At 42.4% G+C, this 23976-nt stretch overlaps 3 protein-coding genes across 6 annotated transcripts; all 3 read left to right on the forward strand.

Annotated features, from left to right (window-relative positions):
• The first annotated feature begins 1579 nt into the window (after positions 1 to 1579).
• On the forward strand, positions 1580 to 12312 carry pik3cg (phosphatidylinositol-4,5-bisphosphate 3-kinase, catalytic subunit gamma). 2 transcript variants are annotated; one of them, XM_010896477.4, is made up of 16 exons: positions 1580 to 1739; positions 2662 to 3058; positions 3556 to 3818; positions 3996 to 4353; positions 5366 to 5661; positions 6713 to 7221; positions 7466 to 7700; positions 8284 to 8493; positions 8765 to 8846; positions 8933 to 9036; positions 9433 to 9579; positions 9656 to 9746; positions 10160 to 10290; positions 10839 to 10950; positions 11195 to 11352; positions 11493 to 12312. In XM_010896477.4, exons 2-16 carry the CDS (start codon positions 2674 to 2676, stop codon positions 11772 to 11774), a joined length of 3363 nt encoding a protein of 1120 aa, XP_010894779.1. In that variant the 5' UTR covers positions 1580 to 1739; positions 2662 to 2673; the 3' UTR covers positions 11775 to 12312. The 2 variants fall into 2 exon arrangements, with proteins under 2 accessions (XP_010894779.1, XP_012995567.1); XM_013140113.4 differs by having other exon boundaries at positions 1580 to 3058.
• Positions 12313 to 12520: 208 nt separating this feature from the next.
• On the forward strand, positions 12521 to 15360 carry bbs10 (Bardet-Biedl syndrome 10). Of its 2 annotated transcripts, XM_034290010.1 has the most exons (4): positions 12521 to 13002; positions 13173 to 14075; positions 14517 to 14742; positions 14868 to 15061. In XM_034290010.1, the coding sequence occupies exons 1-4, from the start codon at positions 12809 to 12811 to the stop codon at positions 14967 to 14969; spliced, it is 1425 nt and encodes a 474-aa protein (XP_034145901.1). In that variant the 5' UTR covers positions 12521 to 12808; the 3' UTR covers positions 14970 to 15061. The 2 variants fall into 2 exon arrangements, with proteins under 2 accessions (XP_034145901.1, XP_010894814.2); XM_010896512.3 differs by having other exon boundaries at positions 14517 to 15360.
• Positions 15361 to 15833: 473 nt separating this feature from the next.
• LOC105025658 (cAMP-dependent protein kinase type II-beta regulatory subunit-like) lies at positions 15834 to 23763 on the forward strand. 2 transcript variants are annotated; one of them, XM_010896478.5, is made up of 11 exons: positions 15834 to 16406; positions 16846 to 16881; positions 17504 to 17556; positions 17822 to 17905; positions 18014 to 18120; positions 18966 to 19119; positions 19348 to 19449; positions 19890 to 19964; positions 20057 to 20125; positions 21201 to 21333; positions 22380 to 23763. In XM_010896478.5, exons 1-11 carry the CDS (start codon positions 16136 to 16138, stop codon positions 22514 to 22516), a joined length of 1221 nt encoding a protein of 406 aa, XP_010894780.1. In that variant the 5' UTR covers positions 15834 to 16135; the 3' UTR covers positions 22517 to 23763. The 2 variants fall into 2 exon arrangements, with proteins under 2 accessions (XP_010894780.1, XP_019898214.1); XM_020042655.3 differs by lacking the exon at positions 17822 to 17905.
• The last annotated feature ends 213 nt before the right edge of the window (positions 23764 to 23976 follow it).

A 23976-nucleotide genomic window follows, 5' to 3' on the forward strand; every position in this document is an offset into this window, starting at 1 on the left:
CGCGTCACACAAGTCGAGGGAAGGCCAATGACGTAGGGGGCAGGGCAGAGCATGGCATGGCCACAAAGCAGGCTCTGGAAGGATGTTAAAGCCAAAAATTATACCAAACCTTGAACTGAAAAATTTTGGTTTTACTAGATTGTACAGCCACGGTTATTCATTCATGTAAGGCATAAGGTTAAAATCGAGGGTTAAAGTTGAGATTAGGTTTTGCAATTGTGGTTGTGAAATTGCAATAATGCCGATTGAAACAAGATACTTTTTAATTCGTTTTAAAAGGATCGAGGTGTTTGATTTAATTTAATTAATTGTTGATATGATGATCTTATAATATCAGAATCAAAAATCAGAAATACCTCTACCTATACTGTTCCCCAATTCAATGCTTTATTACAGATTTGCAAATCTGGAGCTGTTATCAACACTCTTTGCAGAATCAGGTCAAAAGCTCTTCATCTAAGGTTGAGCTCAGGCCTATGTAAACTCTTTACAACCAATTGCTTGATCACATGTCCACATCCTATAGAGCATGAACCTGCAGGAGCAAGTCACAACCTTAATATTAGCTGAGAATGACAGTGCATTGTCTATGGTCGACCTAAGGTTCTTTGCCCTCTGGAAGGAGGACACTGTACAGTTGTCAAGTGGACAGGCCTTGAGCGGACAGGCCTTGAGTGGACAGGCCTTCCCGTGAAAAGAAGATGAGTTCAGTCTTGTCGAGGTTAAGCTTGAGGTGGTGAGATGTTTTCCAAGTCAGGCAGAGATCCGTGTTGTCACGTAAGGGTCAGATGGGGGGAAGGAGATGTAAAGCTGAACGTTAACTGCATAGCATTGATAGGAAATGCCTTGTGAACATACGACTGAATCAAAAGATGTGGTGTTCAGAGAGAAGAAGAGAGGGTCAACAACCGGGCCTTGGGGAACACCATTACTAAGAGGATCCTCTCCACATCACCTCCTAGACCACTTGTCTCACAAGCTGTTCTGCTACGATCGGCATAGCAAGATGTCTGCAGACATTGAGAAGTTAACACAGCTATAATTGGCTAAGGTCCTCAAGTAGATAACTAATCTGCTGTAGGCACATCCCGTTCAGCACAGAGTTAAGAAACACTCACAATAGCCATACTCAATTAGATGAATATACTCTGAATTGCTTTAACATAGTAATAAGCAAAATGATTTAATTGTATCAATGGAAAGCCAGCAAGCCCAGCAGAGGGCGCTAATATACAGCACACCTAAACTTCACTCACAGCTGCGAAGCAGTGTTTGTTCACAATTATAGAACATAATATCGTGATGAAGGATGACTGCATTTTATTTTTTATTTATTTTTGTTTTCAGCATGAACGAAAATATATTTTGTTTGTGAATATAATAGTAATACACAATATACAGTAATAATGTATAAAGTATATTACATTAACGGCATTTCCGATCAACGGCATTATTATACTTCGCTGGATATAGTTTATCTAGGGTTAATCCCAATTCACTCATAACTACAGTCATGGCCTCATGGGTGTCTCACTGACCAATAAGAGCGCAACATGTAAATTACGTGGGTCTCGGCTTCGCTCATCACGGGGAGTGGTGAATGGAATAACCCACACAAAGTTATAAGAAACGCTTCTTCGTACTCTACGTGAAGTAATGACAAATTAGAATTAGTTTTTATTTGCAGGCCACAGTTATTTCGCAATCCCTAATGTCGTGTGTGGAGTCTTTATTGAGCGGTAAGTTCTGGCTTGCTTTCAATGACTTTGCCTTCGGCATATCGGCCATACCGTTACTTTTTGTTTCCGAAACCTGTCTCACAGACGTTGTTCATGGAAATCTTTTGGGAAATTATATTTTTATATCATTTTTATAATAGATTATTTAATAGGTTTGTTTTTGTGTTCGCGTGTGTAGACCTGTCGATTTACTTCAATTTGCAGGCCATTTAGTAATTGGAAATGTATCACCAAATGTTGTGACATTATGATGGTGTATTTAGACACTGAATTTCTGTGCAACATTTCTGTTATTGTTTAATCTTTTCTCAATCTCATACACCACGCCTCCTTCCGAAAACAATTGAAAGAGAAGGTCATCTAAAGGGTTTGGAATAGGAGACAAGTAGAGAGAGATATTAAGGGGTATGAAATTAAGGGGAAAAAATCTTTGATGTGTTGGTACTTTTTTACTGCTGTCACTGTTTTGGCATGCTTCCTGCTCTGTTACTTCCTGTGAAGAAAAGTTGAAGTGAAAGAAGAAGTTGAAATCAACCTCATGTGCAAGATAACAGTTTAAGTATATGACTTATCAGCATAGCATATTATTTATAAATGATCTTCTTATAAGTTTACAGATATATCATTATCTCATCCCTAACACACCTATAAAACATACTCATTATGGGCTGGCGTACTGTCATGAACATTTGTTCAGTAATTGAAAGGTTGCTTATAATTCTCATGCTATGACTTCTGTCACCTAGCATGATATTTAACCTGTCATCCTGTCCCTCAGCAAGACCATTAACTTGAATTGCTCCCAGGTCTGTACTGTAAATAAGAATGTGTTTGTAGAATACTTACCTTGTAAAATTACAGTAAAAACAATCTATACACACACACAGACTAATTCTATTGTCATTATCTTCATTGATATTAGATAACTTGTGTTATGGCAAAGCAAGTGAGCGATGAAGATCTTCACTCTGTAGTCCATAGAGAAGAGAACAGGAGGCGGAGAAGAAAGATGAAAGCCTTCACTTCCACCTTCTCTGTGATCATGGACCAGATTTCTATTGAGTTTGTCCTTCCCACATCCACAAAGAGCAGCCGCAGCCCGGACACCCTGCTTCTGGAGGTGGCTGCAAATTGGACCGTGGAGCAGGTTAAAGCTCAGGTTTGGCTTAGGGCAGTAGCTAGCAACTTGTGCCCTGAGTTTTATCAGAAGTTCTCCCCTGACCACTGCATTCTGCTGTACCAGAAGAAGGGCAATTGGTGTGAGATCTATGACAAGCACCAGGTGTTCCAGACTCTAGACTGCATTCGGTACTGGAAAGGTAAAGACCTTAGTCTTATTGTTAGCCTGGTGCCAGGTTGGGGAGCATCTCTAAATCATACTGTCATTGGTATGCCAGTGATTATACGCATTGGCAATTTAGCTGAAACAACTGGGACCAATGCCAGTTTTACAAAGCCTCATCTGTACTTTTCTGGGTGTAATACAACTTCAATGATTAGTATCTTGGTATTCGTTCTGTTTATATGCACTTAATCCTTACATTTTGTATATTTACATTTTAGTCCTTTAACAGATGCTCTTATCCAGAGCATATATTTTTAGAAAGCCAGGTGAAACAACCACCGCTTAGTAGTAAATGAATTCTAATCAGTGTATTAGTTATTGGCAAAAGTCAGTGCTGGAAGGAAGAACATACAAATAATAAACAGAAAACATAATAAACAAAATTTATGAGGATCGGTCATTTTTATCTTCTGTTTTACTGTGAGGTGTTGTAGAGAGATGTTTTAGTAACTTTTGACTTGGATTTCGAAGCTCTGAAGAAAGACGTGGGGAAGATCCATCTGACATGCAGACCTCAGCCCTCTGAGGACTCCGTCCGGTATCAGAGGTACCTCAACTACCTGATTGGCTATGACGTCACCGACGTCAGCAATGTGCACGACGATGAGCTCGAGTTCACGAGGCGGAAGCTGTTCAGCCCCCGCAGAATTGAACTGTCCGACCGCGACCCAAAACTCTACTCGATGGACCCTTGGATCACATCCAAGCCCCTTCCAGAGTACCTTCTTGCCAAGGTACCTAACCCCTAACCTGGCTGGTCCAGGGGCACAGCTCTGCGGCTGACAATATCCTAGTTTCTTTCTTCCAGCCGGCTTTTTGCTTGTAGATGAGCCTTGGAATGCGAAAAAAGAACCAGTATCAGTTGTCTCACAGTCGTGGATCAATTACAGCGGAATTCCATTCTGTTCCAGGTGACCAACAACCACATCCTGCTGGTCATCCACAAGAGCACGGCCAGCCAGACCATTAAGGTGTCCATCGACGATACGCCTGTCCAGGTGCTCCAAACATTCTTCGCCAAGATTGCTAACAAGAGGGCTCTGTTAGGCATCCCCGATGACATGTGTGAAGCGGACTATGTCTTGAGGGTTTGTGGCAGGGAGGAGTACATCTATGGCAATCACCCGGTCAGGGATTTCCATTGGATCCGACAGTGCCTGAAGAACGGTGAGGAGATCCATCTGGTTCTGGAGTCCGCTCCTAACCCAGAGCAGGACCAGGTCCAAAGAGAGGACTGGGCACAGGTAGATGACTGTACTGGAGTGGCAGGTAGGCTGACATTAATCTCCATATTATTTTAGAAAGTGCTATATCACATGAGACCATTTCTCCCATAGATTGCGACTGCTGTGCCCTCTAACATTAGTAGGAAAATAAAAATGTATTTCAAAGTTTTGATTTGTTATCAAACCATTAGGTTAAGTATACAGTCTAAGCTTTTATTTGAGGGTATTTGCTCACATATTTGTCAGGCCATTTAGAAGTTACAAGATTAATGCAATGTCCAAATGAATCACCTGTATTCACTATTTGGTTGCATATTCTTTGCATGCACTGAAAAGACTGCATCTACATTCCCCACCACACACTTGTCCCTGGTTGCGCTCTGACAGGCTTGCCCTGAAGCCATCTTAAATAGTTTTTTTGGTATTTTTCCTCAAGTCTTATCTGTAAAGGAAATACATGTTAAATTAAATCTCAACAGTCACGAACCCAAAATAACTCCCTAGTTGCTATACGAGTGCTTTGGGGTCATTGTCATGCTTTATGTTGACATACAACAATAGCAGACCCCAAAGGTAAACAGACAGCCTTGAATCACGACTAGATATTGGCAGGTCTCTTATGAATTCACACATTATGTGACGGAAAACATACTTGAACAACCAGAAACACCTGTCAAACCAATGTGTCCAGTACTTCTGGTGCCCTGGATGATGTCTCAAAAGCTTTGGCATTTCTAAATGCTGAAACCATTATGTACACAGATGCATTCCAATGATACCAGAGCATCTATACATTCATTTTATGGGAATTGTTTAAATCCAAGTCCAGACTTTTAGAAAATAAAGGCCAATAGAATAAAATAGTTTACTGTCCCAATAATTACAGAGAACATTTTATTTGCATATTTCATAAAGGAAAATATTAATTTAAATATACTTTTTTTTGTATCCATTTCTTTTATTTCTATATTTTCAGGCTCATTTGTGCGGATTTGGTCTTACTGTAGCTCAGGATAAAATAACAGCTAAATATTTATATTCCTCTGTTTCATCAGGAACTCACGAGCAGCTGACCATCGAAGAGAAAGACCACGAAAGGGTCTTCACTATCTCTCTTTGGGACTGCAGCAGAAAGTTCAGGGTTAAAGTCCTAGGCATTGACATCCCAACCTTACCGAGGAACCCAGAGCTGATTGTGTTTGTGGAGGCCAGTATCTTCCATGGTCAGCAGCTCCTGGCACAGGAGAGAACCACCTCCAAGGCCTTTACTGAGGAAGTGCTGTGGAACACCTGGCTGGAGTTCAATATACGCATCAGAGACCTTCCCAAGGGGTCTCGTCTTAGCCTGCAGGTGAATGTACTTTAGCCTACTTTTTGCAATGCTGTCCTAGAATACCAGACTCAAAGTCTGAAAAATGTTAGATAGCCCAAAATATAAATACATGCATTCCAGCATAAAATGCTAGTTTTAATAAAAAGAAAAAGGATCCAGACAAGCCTAGATCTGCCGGCCTGCGGTTAAAAAGGATGAATGTTGTTGCCTAAGTTGGATTCGATCTGCGGTTTACTATGTGACAGACTGTGTCTTTAATCACTACATTATTTAAACAGCGGGTGTGGGTGCACATGTTATGTGTGTAGAGATGTGGTGTCTGTTCACTTGCATTGTCAAACCAATTTGTCAAAACTCCACGGTTCTTGAAACTAGTTCCCTACATTAGTTAAAATCCTAACCAACAACCGGTATAACAGGATCGCTACACTACATTCAACACATTAAATTAGAGATTACTGTAGATGGCTAGCTAATAGCTATACAGTACCTATAATGACTCAAACCCCTCCATGGCTGGTTTGTTTCTTTAGAAAACAATGACAGTTGAATAGCTAACCACTACGCCATGTGAACTACGCTATATAAATCGAATTCAAGAGCAATATGTTCGCCGTTGAAGCAGTTCATCCATCGCAATTTAACTATAAACAGAAAACAATGAGTCCAATTACTCTATGGCAATATCCTTGTCGGTGCAGTTCATTAATCACAAGCCAGCGAAGTTCTAGTCTATCCTGAACAAATCCTAATGCCTAATTTGTTTGGTCCATGGCGAGGATCAAACCCCGGGCGCCTACATGACAGTCCGCATCTCTAACCACTACGGTATTTGACAATAGCCAGTCACTCAGTCACTCCCTCTCTCACTAGGAGACATTCCCTCTTAGCCGTCTCCTCTTACGCAGTCCGGCAAAAAAAGTGTTGTGTGCACTCAGTCTTAAGTAAAAACATGCATTTAATTCTGGAATGTATGTTTATTTCCTCTTTCATTATTGGTCTGCTGCAGCCCTAGTGTGATTTCCAACTTAACTCAAATCATTGCAATTCTCTACTCTCTTCACTCTAGGTCTCCTGTGGGAAGGCCCAGACCCAGCCCACTAAGGGCAACTCCTCCTACCATGAGATTGGGGCAGGAGGAGGGGGCGGCCATGACAAGACCAAAAGTCGCCTGCTGTACTACGTCAACCTGCTCCTGGTGGACCACCGCTCGCTGCTCCGCCAGGGGGAATTTATCCTCCACATGTGGAAGATGCCAGAAAAGACGGAGGACAACAGCAGCGTAAACGCAGACAAGCTCACGTCGGCGACCAACCCGGACAAGGCTTCATCCATGGCCCTAGCCATCCTGCTGGACAAATACTGCTACCCTGTGGCGCTGCCCAAGAGCAGGGAGAGCAAAGAGCCTGGAGGGGATGGTCGCAGTGCTGAGGGTGGGGAGAGGGGACTGAGGGAAATGCCCAACCACCTCAGGAAGCAGTTTGAGGCTATTATTGAGACCGATCCGCTTCACCATCTAAGTCCAGAGGACAAGGAGCTTCTGTGGCACTTCAGACAGGAATGTATGCGCCACCCCAGGTATGAACGCACTGGAATGGTTATCTAATACTATTGTACTGAATTGGTTTTAGTAATCTGCTTTCATGCCACGAAAAAGTTTGTTTAATCCCTATTTAATCTCTTTTGTTCCAATCCGAAAGTGAATGTTTTCTGTGCACACTGGAGACATCTCTACCTTCTGTGAATATGATCTGGTGAGATTTCCCAGGTTGTAAACGTTCCCCTCACCCCCTGTGTATGAACCTACTCTCTCCTCCCCAAGTGCATACCCCAAGCTTCTGAGCTCAGTGCGGTGGGGAAGGCAGGAGGCCGTGCTGGCCACTCATCGGCTGTTGGAGAGGAGCACAGTGTGGGACCGAAGCCCCCTGGACGTTGGCTTGGCCATGCAGCTGTTAGACTGCCACTACTCCGACGCTAACGTCCGCTCAATGGCCGTACGCAAGCTGGAGACACTGGGGGACGATGACGTCCTGCGGTACCTTCTGCAGCTGGTTCAGGTGAGTTGGACCGGTTGAGTAGCAAAAGTTATTGGGACATAATGCGCAAAGTTTTAGTCTTTCTCGGTTCTGTCAAGATTCTGCCAGTGCCATCAAATAATAGTTACGGGTCCCAGCCTATGAAGTGTCTCTGAGTGTTCAGAGGAAGTGCACATAAAAACAAACATGTGGTGTACTAATATCTGACACAATAACAGCTTGACTATGCAACACTTCCTTTTCACCTGGGTGTTTTCCTAGAAAGGGAGCACTAGTGTATAGATTTGCATGTGCCATTCGTCAGTGTAAAGTAAAAAACAAACTGTCAATACATACAACAACGAGGCCTTGGTTCAGCATGCAAAACAGTCTAGTACATTCTCTCGTCAAAAATACCACCCGAGTACTGGAAAACTGGAAAGTAAAATAAATGTCAAATACATAACACATTGCCAAATAATATATTTTAAAATAAATACTTCTGCAAATGTATGTAACGCATTAAAATACATTTTATACACATTTTAAAATAAATAACAAAAAACTATATGGGTATTATATGTTCATTCTGAGAAAAGAACTCATGGTCCTTTGTGGCTTTCAGGCTGTGAAGTTTGAGCCGTACCATGACAGCGCACTGGCCAGGTTCTTGCTGAAAAGAGCTCTCCGGAGCAAGAGGATAGGACATTTTCTCTTCTGGTTCCTGAGGAGTGAGATAGCCACCTCCATGCACTACCAGCAGAGGTACGCTGTGCTGCTGGAAGCCTACCTCCGAGGCTGTGGAGATGACATGCTGCAGGACTTCAGACACCAGGTGTGAGAATGTATAGCTTTGAGCTGCGATGTGTAATTCTACACAGTAGGCGTGGCTGCGGAGAGTTCGCCTTACAATGTGTTGGATGTTGAGTATTGTAAATGGTTTTTTTATATATGTATATGTATATGTTGTAAAAGCCCTGATAGATGGATAGTTCTATCTACCTGATAAATAGTTAGAGCTATCTACCTGATGAATAGTTAAATCTTTCCCAGTAAGACCCAAGATAATGCAGAATTGAATTATACAATTCCTTTCTTATCAACAGGTTGAGATGACAGAAGCCCTGCAGAAGGTTACAAGGGAAATCAAGACCATGTCGGCGGAGAAATATGATGTTTCGGCACAAGGTGAGTCAGTTGCCTCAAGCTACCCATTGGCAGAATATAAATGAATATGTAAACACAGGTGCAGTGAACCCTGGCGGTATGTTCAGTTGTGTTCCAGCTGCGTCAGAAACTGGAGAACCTTCAGACATCAGGCCTTCCAGAAAGCTTTCGTGTACCCTATGACCCTGGCCTGAGGGCTGGAGCTCTGGTGGTAAGACTTCCTTTTATTGTCCGGCCTGACCCCTTTCCCCTCGAACCTGTCTACTCTTCTACCAATAGTTCCCTGTAGCCTCCATTGTTAATAATAATGATAATGTGTTACATTTGTTGTAAAATGTGCCTTTGATTATGAACATATGTAATCTTAATGTTCAACAAATGAAAAACAAATAGCACAGGTAAAAAAAAATTCACTCAGGAAACCAGACGTCTCTGAAATTAAAGATGGTTCGAAATCCTGATTGAAAATTCTAAAGGATTTTATAGCTAAGGATTTAAGAATATTAATAAATATGGACAGTTGGACACCATATAATAACATGTGTAATTGTATACTAAGTGCTCCATTCTCTGTTTGACTGCAAACATTTGGTTTGTCTCGGTTCAGATAGAGCAGTGCAAGGTGATGGCCTCGAAGAAGAAACCGCTTTGGCTGCAGTTTAAACGAGCTGATCCCACCACGCGATCCAGTGACACCATTGGGATCATTTTTAAGGATGGAGATGACCTCAGACAGGACATGCTTATACTGCAGGTTGGTGGGCTTCTTGATGTGTTGGGCAAAATGTTTGAAATGTTGGCACAAAATGATGACTGTTCTCCTCCTTTAGATCCTGCTGATCATGGAGTCTATATGGGAGGAAGAGTCTTTGGATCTGTCTCTATTGCCCTACGGTTGTATTTCTACTGGGAATAAAATAGGTATGCAACTAGAGTTGATATTGTCATGGCAGCGTTCTTGTACATAATAATTTTTATTTATGTATTATATGCAATACATTTTGGGGTGTGAAAGTGTGAAAAAATAGAGGAAAGAACTTGCTAAAATTATGTGTGGATGGGAGGCAGTAGCATAGAGCTCTAGACCGCCATAGGATATCCTGTGCAGAACATTTTATGAGGATGTATCTCAAAGGTCAATTAAATTTCAAAAACAGAATTCCAATTCTATTTCTATTCCTAAATGTTCCTCTTTGAAAAGCCTTTGAAAAGAACCGGAATTTTAGTGCACTTCCTGAATTGACTGGAGCTGGAATGGAATTCACTCCAGCCCTGCTCTTTCACACACTTTTTTCTCCCTCTCTCACTCTCATGTGCACACACACATTCACTAGGGATGATTGAGATAGTGAAGGATGCCACCACCATTGCCAACATTCAGCAGAGTGTTGTGGGAAGCACAGGAGCGTTCAAGGATGAGATCCTCAACCAATGGCTCCAGGACAAGTGCGTTAATGAGGAGAAGGTACACCCTTATGGACTCATGCACTGTTCTGCGTTGTTTCTCCTCGCTTCAGAGGATATAACAACGTTGAAGTGGCGGAAGGAACCCCCCCGCACTTCACTTCCTGTTACCCAGAGCTTTGTCTGTGGCGCTATTCATTCAGCTTTAGACTGTGCAGGCAGACGCCTCTGCAAATTTCACCTCTGCTAGGTTTATTTTTAAAATAGGCCATTTTGTGATCACAGTACCCCATACATCAGTCACCATAGTATTGGGTGAATGAATACCATGGATGCTAATCAAGCTCTTGTAAATACACATTCAGATAGTCAAATGCTTGTTTGTGTATGCTTTGCCTCACAGTGTTTACTCTTTTAATAGCTATGAAAACGAGGGCCAGGCTTTATAAAATTGGTTGAATAAAATGGCAGCTCACAAATGCTCTTCATGTCTCGATCACTTCCCCTCTCTCTCTCTCCCTCTTTCCCTCTCTCCCTCTCAACCTCATTTACACGTCATCACTCATTTCTTCCTTTGTCCTCTCTCTCCTCCCTCTCTCTTTCCTGTAGTTCCAGCAGGCGGTGGAGAGGTTTGTGTTTTCCTGTGGTGGGTATTGTGTTGCCACCTACGTGCTGGGGGTAGGAGACCGCCACAACGACAACATCATGATCACTGAATCTGGTACCAGACCTCTGGCTCATCTCTCTTAAGCCCAATATGTGATATACTACTTACATTTAAGTGGTTGCCAAACCATTAGAAATACAAGTCTACAAAATTAAACATTTTGTGTTTGAACTCACAGAGAGTGATTATTATTATTTTATTTTTTTGGTGTTGTTGATTTTAATATATAGAGATTTGTCTTAAATGTGGTGGCGGATGGTTCATCTAAACTGTGAACCATCGATATTTCTGCCCACAGGTAACCTGTTCCACATAGATTTTGGACACATACTAGGGAACTACAAAAGTTTCCTAGGTATCAGCAAGGAAAGAGTGCCCTTTGTCCTCACCCCAGACTTCCTCTACGTCATGGGCACGTCAGGGAAGAAGAGCAGCCCGCACTTCCTGAAGTTCCAGGTACTTGATGCGGGTTAACTCACTGCCAGTAGAAACGTTAATAAAAGCTCTGGACATTATTTTGTAATAACGTGCATACTGCAGATGCTGATCTGATGTGACGAGTGTGGATTTATGTTCATACCTCTTGCCACCCTCAGGATGTGTGTGTGCGGGCCTACCTTGCTCTCCGGCACCACACCAACCTGCTCATCATCCTGTTCTCCATGATGCTGATGACGGGCATGCCCCAGCTCACCAGTAAAGAAGACATTGAGTACATCCGGGAGGCACTGACTGTTGGCCACCCGGAGGAGGAAGCACAGCGCCACCTCCTGGACCAGATAGAGATATGCAGGGACAAGGGCTGGACCGTCCAGTTTAACTGGTTCCTACACCTGGTGCTGGGCATCAAGCAGGGTGTAGAGAAGCGCTCTGCTTAGGGGCATCTGTCTTATGCCAGTGTGTGCGTTGGCAAGAATGTCCGGTCCAAAAATGTTAGGTCCTGTATTGCTCAGTTGGTAGAGCAGAGTGCTTTGTATCAACAGGGTTGTGGGTTTGATTTCTGTGGGGGTGTGTATTAAAATGACTTAGTACTGTCACTGGATTACTGTGTTTGGTAGAAAATTATGTAAATGTTTCAAAATGGGACTGAACAATTTTGAAACCCGTTTTTTTGTAAAATAACTATGTTTACAGACTTTTAAAATAACTGTTAAATATGTGGATGTACAATTTGGCAAAGTAATGATGTAACCAACTTCGATTCATTACTCATTGACCAAACCATTGACTGTATCCTGTACCGGCCTTGGTTTTGCACTTCAGAGATCAAGGCCTTACCATTATTTGTATGAGTTATAAATATATATTGAATAACGTTTGCTACCTAATACATTTAATTAAATTGTATCTTCTGTTCTAAAACACGATTTGCATGACTGATTATGTACCTCAATCAACACGTGTCAGCTAGTAATAAATCTGGCCTTTAAATCAAAGCTAGAAAAAATTGTTTGCTTTTGGGCCGATGGTACTCTGCGACTGCAATCAAATACACCCTTTTCAACTATACCTACTAGAGTTGAGGAAACGCTGCCATCGTAAACGAGATCTTAAAACAGAGATAAGTGTATTACCTCCCATCACTAGAGGGCGATATGTTGCTTCTGAGTGCTGTGAGTGACGAAAATAATAAGAGAAAAAGGTATCTAGGTAACCCGACGAAGCTTTTTCACACACGAAGATGAGATCTTGTAAATACTCAGGTCTTTTTTGGTGTTTTATCTGATCTTAATCGGATTTTGTGTTTTGAATCTTGTGGAAACCTAAAGGCAGTCGTCTAGCTAACGCAGTGATATTTAAGCCAGTGAATCCGAGGCCACGTAAACATATTTGAGCGAAGCAAATTGTTGTTTTGTCTGTCGCTGTGCTCTGATACGAAAGGGTAGCCTTTCTCAATCTCTCAGGTATAGGAATGCAAATGCAGCCTGAGTGTCTGCGGCTGGACTCCGTACTGCAGACAGTGAGTGTCCTGGAGGCAGTTGTCCAAAGAAGCTTTGGTCCTGATGGAGGACAGGTACTGTTCACACGAGACACTGGACAGACACTTCTGACACGCCACGGAACACGCATCCTCACTGCTCTGCGGCTGGACCACCCGCTGGTCAGGTACACAAATACACATACACAGACATGCTCTTATAGTATTTACCATCCAGGCAGCAAATAGTGATATCTTAATTGTGTGTGTGTGTGTGTGTGTGTGTGTGTGTGTGTGTGTGTGTGTGTGTGTGTGTGTGTGTGTGTGTGTGTGTGTGTGTGTGTGTGTGTGTGTGTAGAATGGTGGTGGAGTGTGTGCGAAAACACAGCGATGTGACAGGAGACGGCTCCAAAACATTCATCTTGCTGCTAGCCTCATTACTCCGGGAGATTCGGAAACACAACGGAAAGGCACCCAAAAATGTTGCTGGGGCCAAGTGGTTGGGTGAAGCCTTATTGGCCTTTGGATTGGATGAGCTCAGTAATGTCATCTCTGTTGGAGTGGCTTCACACGCCACGTACCTTTCAGACACATGCAACCCAACACACACAGACACACGGACCGTAGTAAAAACAGACACAGGTACTCTGCGTCGCCTGCTCGGTTCATTCCTTCACACCCGAATCAGCCCTACTCACGTTGAAGTCATCAGTCAGCTGACCTGTGAGCTGCTCTGCCGTTGGAGTTTCCAGGGTAGCTTTGTTAACGAACACTTTCCCTCGCTGCACACAGCAGTGTCGGGCTTCCCTACTGGCTGTTCCCGTCTGCTGGAGGGCCAGGTGATACATGCAGATTTCTCTACACCCCTTCCAGTCCACAACCGTGGACAAATCAAAGCCCTCACGGTCACGGAACACCTGGAACCCAGCCCGCTCATTGGTGGAGCTGTGCTGGAGCTAGGCGGCACCAGTGGAGGAATGGAAAGTGTGTGCGCGAGGTCAGGGCAGCGGTTAGATAGTGTGTGTGCTGTCCTGCACCAACTGGGTGTGTCCCTGCTCCTGTCCTCTGTAACACAGTCCGAGGCCACACTGGCCGCAGCAAGGAGAAACGGGGTGGGTGTTTTGGAATGTGTTCCCGAAGACGACCTCAGCCTCTTCTGTCTGCTCAGCGGGTCCCAGCCCATCACAGACTGGGCCACAATCAGGCAAGAGGATGTTGCCACTGTTACCTTCTGCCAGTCTCTGGTCCTGGGTGCTCGAAGGTATGAAATGTAATGTTGCCGTCGACAACGTTCTGTAAATCTGTTTGAATTAAAGACCATTCTTTTAGTTTTTCTTGCCATGACTTATGTTGTTTGCTTGCTTTACTCTACTCATTTTTCAAATGATGGCGTTGATTACATAGAAAGGCTTTGTCAATATGTTTTGCATAGTTATATATGGCTCATAATTTTAAACACTTATATGACAAATGATCAAAGAGATTACCCCTAACCAGAAGCTTAACCACAAAAAACTAACTTTAAATCTTAACTCCTAAGATAAAAATAGCCTTTTACTGTTTGGGGGCAAATGAAATGTTCCTTGTTTTGCTATGCTTTGTCGATTTTTGGTCCCAAGCAAAACCTAAATCCACACACATGCGCATATACACACACACATGCATACACACACACTACGCTAACTGCTGTTTTCTCTCTCAGGTTTGTGCATTTGGGGTTTCCCAAGGCAGAGGGCAAGGTTCAACCACACAGTCTGGTGGTGTGTGGACTGACAGAAGGCCAGACCGAGCAGAGTGTGGATGCCATACGAGACGCTCTGCTCATGCTGCACACCGCCTGGCAGCCCACACACAGACCCACAGCTACAGATGAAACCCCTCACACAGACAGACAAACAGACGCGTCTACCGACACATGCACAGGCCAGGTAGGACCCGGTTGTGTCATTTCCATCGGCGGAACCTTTGAGTTCCTCTTACACCATGCCCTCCAGCTGTTCCCGCACGCAAACAAACACACTCGGTCACACTCTGACACCCCTGATGTCTCAAGGATGCTAGCAGAGGCCCTACTGAGCGTGCCCAGACGGATCTACTCCCACAGTTCTCGGCAGTACCTGGCAGCTCACTCGCACGCTCTCAGCAGCATACGTAGCCACTTCACGTCTCTGAACCGGCTGGAGACGACTGCTGTTCTGGCAGCTGGTGGTTCTAATGGGGTCCCGGGAGAGGCAGGGTCAGGATCTGGGTCTGTCGTTGTGAAAGAGGTGTTGGATGGATGCAGCTCTGGCTGTAGTTTAGGGGTGGAGTCAGTCTCCTGCAAGTACCAACTCATTCTGGCTGTTCTTCAGTGTCTCCGGAACATACTGTGTGTGGACACTGTATTACACACTGCCTCTCACAAAATCTTACCTACAAGTCTGACAACGGATGATGACGACTCATGAGGACATACTTGAATTACAACTTGTTTTTATTTTTCTATTCCTCCAAATGTTTTGTAGTCAGCTCTTTTTATAAGTATAATGTAGAATATATTTGTATGCAAATTGGTATGTTAATATATTAATAAAAAAATTAAGAATGCGTATGCTACTATGAAAGATTATTATTTTGTTGTAGTGAGTGAACACACTGTCTCCTTTATCACCTCTTTCCTCAGCTGCATTACTGAAGAAGTAATGCCCAATCCAAATGTGTATCTAGTTTCCCATTCATTAACCTCATATTAAGTCAGTTATTACTAACTAAATTACAAAATTAATCCATGTGAAAGGTAAGTTCCCACAGAACCCTTATTTTAAAATACAAGTTATTGCTAGACTTTCAATATGAATGAACAAATATTGGGAAAATATACTGACAGAATTTTGAGAATTGAAAACTATCCTTTGAAAAGCGGTGACAAATCAGACCTGCATGTTTCTAGGGTACTGCGTGAGCAATCTGAAGATGGAAGGTTGTCTTGGAGACGTGGGTCACATGGGGGGGGGGGGGGGGGGGGGTTAACAGGAGCGGACTGCAAAATGATTCGTGCAACATTTTGGTTCAGTTGCTAACTATTACACCAAAGAGCGGCGATGTAGCTAGCTAGCTACAGTAGCATTAACATGAATTAAGAATGTATTCAACGTTAGCCACGTTTGTAGAATTTTTTATTTTGTGGAATTTTTGTTTTACTCAATCCCCTTGAAGTATCCTTGAAGTGAGCTGTCAACCTTACAAGCCTGAACTGGAATAATAAAATTTTTAGCAAGGTACTACTACTGTATTGTGGACCGGCAGCATTTGCCTAACTCTTCTAAGACTCGCTGACTAGAAATGAGTATTGAAATCCCAGACGGATTGACGGAGCTGTTGCAAAGATTTACTGTGGAAGTGTTGAGGAATCAGCCTGGAGACCTTGTGGAGTTTGCCGTGCAGTATTTTATTCAACTGAAGGAAAATCAGGCAGTAACCGCTTTTGACTATGGCAATTCCCGAAATTCTGCAATCGCCGGTCGACCTAGTGGTAGTGGAAGAGCTGTCAACTTTGCGGAGGAGGCAATTCAAACCGATTCGGAAAATGAAGATGACGATGAGGAATTCGTAGGTAACTGGCTACATTGTCTCCACTGTTCAAGCCAAAGCTAGTAATATCACTACTATAAGTATGACTGGTGGCTGATGATGCCTGCTAGGCTGATGTGATGATGAGATAGCCCAGTCAATACGCTAGGCTATTTCGCAAAACGTAGCTTTTAAGCCCCTCTAATTGACCATCAGTGGGAAAGTAGTCAAATGCCAGGCCAAGAGAATGGATATCCGATCTAGAGGAATTATGTACCATCTCAAAACCTTGAGTAACCCCATTCATTGTTTACTTTGGCCAGTGGAAGGAAATATACTAGCTGTCTAGCTATCGAAAATACAGATGGCTACTTTGACATGTGAGCTCTACTGCTGCCAAGCCAATCCGGTTACACGAAGGTTATTATACAGTACAGTAAACTACTATACACCTAGCTAATCTTAATTTTCCGTTTTATTAGCTCCAGTGATCAACAGATTTTTGAGAAGATCTTCTGGTAAGTTTTTATATTTAATGTCATGTATCCTCGGTAGTGTACATTATAACCTAGAAATTCCGGTTTGGTTGTCCTTTTTATAAACAAAAAAACACCAACTACTTTTTCCAGTGCGTCCTACAGTGACAGGAAATGACATCAGAAAAAGTGTGCATTTGCAGATATGATGGGAATCATGTTATCTCTTAGGATGAAACTATTGGTTGATTCAGAGAAGAGATCAAGTGCTGGTGTCACCACTGACAGATATGAATCATGGTAGCCTATTTTGGGGAAGAGATCAAGTAGTCAGCTCATAGGATGCAGAAAAATGTAGTGCACTGTAGCACGTTAATAGATGTCTGCTAGCTAGAGCCTTATGAAGTCTAGACTATGTTCAGATAGCCATGTATCAGAAGCACCAACTACTCATGTATCGGATGTTGTCTAGGCTATGTTCAGCTCGTTCAACGATGGAGGTATTACTGGCTCAATTGCTTGCTGGGTGAAATGGATTACACTGCAATGCAGTGAAGATTATGTGACCGCCTGGGTCTGGTGTGGTTGAAAGCACTTTTGGAATCCTGAGTTGTTTGTCTCTGAAGCTGTTGGCCATGTTTATGACTCCTGTTACCCTCCGCAGTTTGTGCTGAAGCAATCAACCCAGATGAAGAGGAGGAGGACAAAGATCCTAGGGTAAGAGCGCATAACCTTCTTCACTGTTGGCTTGGCCTCTTACCCTCCAGATAGTTAATGACATGACAATGATGCTGGGCTAACTTCAAGCCATTGAGGTAAAGCAGCAGGGAATTGCTTTCTGAAACAAACAAACATTTCAGCAATACCAGTCAGTCTCAGGGTGACACAGGAGTCTAGATGACTGCCTGCACTTCACAGTTGAACCTCATACCGTAGCTTTAATAACACAGTGTCATCATGGCTCGTCTATAATCTCTTCCAGGTCACCCATCCTAAATCGGATGAGCAAAGGCACAGGCTACAGGAGGCATGCAAAGACATTCTGTTGTTCAAAAACCTAGACCCGGTAAAGCAAGGCTGGGTGGAAAGATTATGCTGAGTAAAAGATAATATACACAAGTCTACGGATGTAGCTGGGTACTGAGAGAAAAACTTTAAGTTTTTGTGTCAACAGGAGCAGATGTCCCAGATACTGGATGCCATGTTTGAGAAGCCAGTGACAACTGGAGAACACATCATAGACCAGTATGATGACGGGGACAACTTCTATGTTATTGAAAGGTAAAACTTCAGATTCATCCACACGCTTAATAACCAGTATCCACACAGACTTTATTCAGATCCCATTTATGTAGGGCTTGAAACTAACAAGCGGTGTCAGAAAAAGTCTAAGTATTTGGGACCGTTCCAGATGTTCGACCACAGGGGTCAAAATCATTCCATGAAGCGTCGAGGGTGTGGATTTTCGATCTTCATTGAATTTTTTTTAGAGGAACAATGGAAAACATTTGCTCTCATTTGTTGGTTGCAAAAATTCTACACAGTTCACAAAATTTCTGTCTAAGAAAACAAGCATCGAATAGTGTAGGGCAGTGGTATTCAACTCTTACCCTTCTGTTCTACCTCATCATCCATTGCACTCTCCTGGTGTCTCAGGTCTAAATCAGTCCCTGTACAGAAGGTTGCTAGGAATAGGTTGAGTGGAAATGGCGCTGAGGTCCAGAGTTAAATTTGAGGGATGTAGGCGATCATTGTGCAGCATCTAAATAGAATTAAATTAAAAAACATTGTATTAACAGCTTTTGTAAGCTGGTTAACCAAGTGAAAGGAAAACTCACTAACGCAAGTTACTAACAAAGGGTGAGTTGGTTTGGATGTAAACTGTTGTTGCTGTAATCCATCAAACGTCAATATCATCTTTAAAAAACACATTGGTGATTGCCAATGATGGTCCTGAAATCCTTTTTTTTGCAGCAATTTGATGGTCTCCCAAAAGATTTGGGAACTACTGTTTTTGTGTTTACTATTTTTGCACAGACAGGTTACATTTCTGATTTCCCAAAGTAAAAATAAAATATTTCTATATTTCATTAATGTATCATTATATTGTGGCCCTTTCGTACCAGCGGGACCTTTGACATCCTAATGAAAGCAGACGGTTTGGACCGCGTGGTTGGTTCCTATAATCACCAGGGCAGTTTTGGCGAACTGGCCCTGATGTACAACACCCCCCGGGCCGCCACCATCATCGCTACCTCTGGAGGAGCACTCTGGTGCATGGTAGGAATCATGAACTCTATGCCTGCTTACAGCTAATAATACTTTAAAAAATGACTCATATCATTCCACCCACTCGAGCTCTTTGGCCAGACACGATATATCACAACCCTAAACCTGCCCTCAAACCCAATGCGACTGCTGTCAACCCACACTCCATCAAACTGTACAATGTGGCTTACTGTTGGACTGTTACTGTTATCTTATATCTTTACTGTTCACGTATCCCAGGACCGAATTACATTCAGGAGGATTATAGTGAGGAACAATTACCAGAAGAGGGAGACCTACGAGGCCTTCATCAAGTCGCTGCCTCTACTAACCTCCCTAGAGGTGAGAACGTCATCTCAATTATGACCTGGAACATCTGACTGTGGTCCTACTTTATGGCTCAGTTTGTTCATTATTTATTTATTTATTTCATTTTACCAGGTTAGTTGTCTGGGAGTTCTTAAGTAAAATAACCAGAGTTCTTAAGTAAAATAATCTTGAGTTTAGGTATTCAGAAGACTGGGGCAGGGTTTCCTCTAAGCAAGGGGTGTATAGACAGTCTGTAGGCACCGTATAAGTACTACAACTAGGGCTGTCAAAAGATTAATCAAAATGTACATTGGATTCAATTAGCATTCTTATCTAGAGCAACTTACAATAGCGAGTGCATACATGATTTCTTCCTTTGACTACTGGTCTTCTGAGCCACATGCGACCTCATTAAACCATTAACCGTGACAGCCCCAGTTCTGGGTCTCAGCGCTCCTGTCTGATTGTGGCAGGTCTCTGAAAGGATGTGCGTGGTGGACGTCCTATCCTCCAAGTCCTATGTTGACGGCGAACAGATTATAGCACAGGCAAGTCTCTCTCATGTCCCCCGTGTTTCGGACTCATGTAAAACCGGAAGGGTGCTACACAAAAGGCCTGCTAACTTCTGCCGTTCTCACAGGGGGAACTGGCTGACTGTTTCTACGTAGTGGAATCCGGTCAGGTTGGCATCACAATGAAGAGGACCAAGGTGAGGTTTCCGGATCCTCAGTTTGTTAGTGAAAACGGCATGTCTGAAAAGGGACGATATCTCATGTTGGTAAACGTCTGGTCAGTATCAATAAACATCTGGTCAGTGTTGACAGGTTAAGCCGAGATCTCATCTTAATAAACATCTGGTCAGTGTTGACAGGTTAAGCCTGAATCACATCTTAATAAACATCTGGTCAGTGTTGACAGGTTAAGCCTGAATCACATCTTAATAAACATCTGGTCAGTGTTGACAGGTTAAGCCTGAATCACATCTTAATAAACATCTGGTCAGTGTTGACAGGTTAAGCCGAGGTCTCATCTTAATAAACATCTGGTCGCTGTTGATCGGTTAAGCTGAGATCTCATCTTAATAAACATCTGGTCAGTGTTGACAGGTTAAGCTGAGGTCTCATCTTAATAAACATCTGGTCAGTGTTGACAGGTTAAACCTGAATCACATCTTAATAAACATCTGGTCAGTGTTGACAGGTTAAGCCTGAATCACATCTTAATAAACATCTGGTCTGTGTTGACAGGTTAAGCCTGAATCACATCTTAATAAACATCTGGTCAGTGTTGACAGGTTAAGCCTGAATCACATCTTAATAAACATCTGGTCAGTGTTGACAGGTTAAGCCGAGGTCTCATCTTAATAAACATCTGGTCAGTGTTGACAGGTTAAGCCTGAATCACATCTTAATAAACATCTGGTCAGTGTTGACAGGTTAAGCCTGAATCACATCTTAATAAACATCTGGTCAGTGTTGACAGGTTAAGCCTGAATCACATCTTAATAAACATCTGGTCAGTGTTGATAGGTTAAGCCTGAATCACATCTTAATAAACATCTGGTCAGTGTTGACAGGTTAAGCCTGAATCACATCTTAATAAACATCTGGTCAGTGTTGACAGGTTAAGCCGGAATCACATCTTAATAAACGTCTGGTCAGTGTTGACAGGTTAAGCCGAGGTTCTCGTAAATTATGAGGTGAAAACACCATTGCAGAGGAAGTCAACGGTAGTCTGTCCTATGTTAGCTGCTGTATGTACGGTCTGACTGTCCGTCCCCCCAGATGAAAAAGGACGAGGGCGAGGAGAGGCAGATTGCCACGTGCACTAGGGGACAGTACTTTGGAGAACTGGCTCTTGTCACGAATAAACCGCGGGCCGCTTCAGCGTACGCCATCGGAAACGTCAAGTGCTTGGGTAAGTTGCTAACGACCTGGCCTCTAGTCTCAATAGGCTCTGTGCACAAGTGTATGGAAGAACTTCCGGTTTAGCCAGATGTCGGCATATCAGTTTCCGGTTTACTTAAGGCGATCACCCGCGTCACCCAAAATGTCAGTTTTTAGTAGATGTCTCCAAGACCTGCCTAAAATAAGCATTAGTGATGTCCATCGAATTGTTGATGCCTGGTCCCCTGCTCCAACAAGCAAGCGGAACAAGGGATTCAAACTCTACGTATCGAGTTATCTGCACAACTACGAGGGTAAGTAGTTTACTGTGGTGTGCCGGCCGGCTATCGGCTAAGCTAGTTAGCGACGTGTTCCTTTTTAGTGTAGTATTAGGCAGGACAATAGAACGCATAAAAATTCACCCTAGCCTCAAAAACGGCAAAAGAACGCTGGCTGAGCTGGAACACTAGCGCGTCCCCATAGCAAGTGAATTGAAACAAACCTTTGTTCAGCCTCTTCTAACCTGAATGAAGCTTAAAATTCCATAGCCTCAAAAAAGCACCAAAACAGGTCTCCTCTTTTATTTTACTACTGTAACCTCATTTCACAACGAAACTGAAAAATAACAACTGGCATAGGAAGTAAACATCTGGTCCTATATGGTATTAATTGCACTTAAACCTGCGTTACGTGGAAGTATTTAAAAAATCACCTTTTCTGACTATTTCTAGTCCAGCGTTTGAAGTCATTGAATGCCATGTTTTATTAAAAAGAGGACATTCTCCTGATTAAAATGATGCCCCACTTGTACCTTGAAACTTAAATGAGTCACGTACATTATATATTTTTTTTTTCTCCATACAACAGCATCACTAATCTTGTTGTGAGTTTAGGTGTTTAATAATGTGGATGAGTATTAGTAAGTAAACTGGACAAAACCGACTTCTAGACAAAAGCGGAAGTTTGTCACTACGCTGGTGCACAGAGTCTATAGCCTTGTCACACACCATGCAGCTGAGGTGGGCCTCATGTGTCAGTGTTTTCACTTGTGTGGCCACGTCGCGTTGTTTGTTCCAGTCATGGACGTGCAGGCGTTTGAGCGTCTGCTGGGGCCCTGCATGGACATCATGAAGAGGAACATCCTCAACTACGAAGAGCAGCTGGCTGCGCTGTTCGGAAGTACAGCTGACATCCCCGACCACACAGCGCAATGAAACACCCTGAGCATAAAAAGCTGAGACATTGACTCCTAGACACTCCTGAAGGGCCAAATGTTGCTATTTCATTGTTAGCAGTCAGACTTTTTTAGGTAGGACATTGTTAGTCCACACAACCAACTTAGACTTCATATGAGACAAATCCCATATTATTTATATAGTATTTTGTATGATACAAAACCTAGTGGTTTGTGTTAGTGACCTTTAAATTCATCCTGATTACTATTTCCAATAGTAATCAGGATGAAAAAGGTATTGCTGCGTTTTGTAACCTGGAAGTATTACCAATAGAATATCAATTAATCATGAATGAATTATTATTTCATCTGGTTTCTTATCTCTGACATGTATCTGTTACTTTTAAAACTAATGTTTTAATCTGGACAGTATGTGGTATGAAAACAAGACATTTCTCACCACAGAAACTATTAGTGAAGTGCTGCTGCTTAAAACATCTTTCAGTGTAGCTTTTATTTTTGGTCGCCAACTTGTTTATGATAAAATTAAACAATTGTACTTCAAGATTTTAATAGCTCTTTAGTTCTGAGTAAAGCATTTACAATCTTGTTGGCATTAGTAACCAATCGTTTAAATGCTGTATATTTCTTAGGTCCAATGGGACGTTGACAAAACTTGGTGCTCAGTAGCAAAAAAAGGCAGTGTTTGAAGTCTCTTTCAATACACCCATAACAGATTGTGTTGCTTACTTCAGCATTTACTAGTTACTGTGTTATAAGATGTTAATGAGTTGTCTGAGGATGTTTTTCCAAATAGTTTGTGTTTCAGAGGGTGTTTTGGGAAGCAGATTTCAGCTGTTCAGTGGATGATGGAACTACTTTCCTCACTACTTCCAAACAATGTCTATATACAATGTCTACATAAGGGAAATATCATATAGGAGAATTCTGTTAGCATTTTTCATATTGCTGCTATTTGTTAGTTTGGAACATAGTTACCTATTACCGTCTTTTAAAAAAGAAACATTTGTTTTTGTAATTTAATGCACTGCTCTTTTTAATGCTAACTACCGTATTTGCCTTTTTTTAAACCCGATTTTTCGTAAATGTCATTATTAGATTAAAACCTCCAGTGCAAGTAAATCTATTTAAACCAGCTGTGCCATGCAACTGAAATAATTTATCTTGCCTACCTCTGCATATAATTATCTATTCCAACCACAGGTAACTGTCATCCCTTGTTTCTGTTACAATTTTGTGTGTAAATAAAACGTTGAGTTCTACTTTCTAAAATGTTTTAGGGTTTTGAGTGGCACTTCCACTTTGTAGTGTTGTTCCTTTTTTCTGTTGATGTGGTAGAGTACTCATAATTTCTGGAGATTTTTTTTAAATTTAAACTATTCGCTCCATTGCATTAAACGTTATATAGTAAAAATAATGGAAATAATCTGTTATCTTTCATTGGTGAGAAACTGCTTACATCTAAGCATACATCTAAGC

This window comes from Esox lucius, chromosome 23 (genome assembly GCF_011004845.1).
Source record: "Esox lucius isolate fEsoLuc1 chromosome 23, fEsoLuc1.pri, whole genome shotgun sequence".
Lineage (NCBI taxonomy): Eukaryota > Metazoa > Chordata > Actinopteri > Esociformes > Esocidae > Esox > Esox lucius.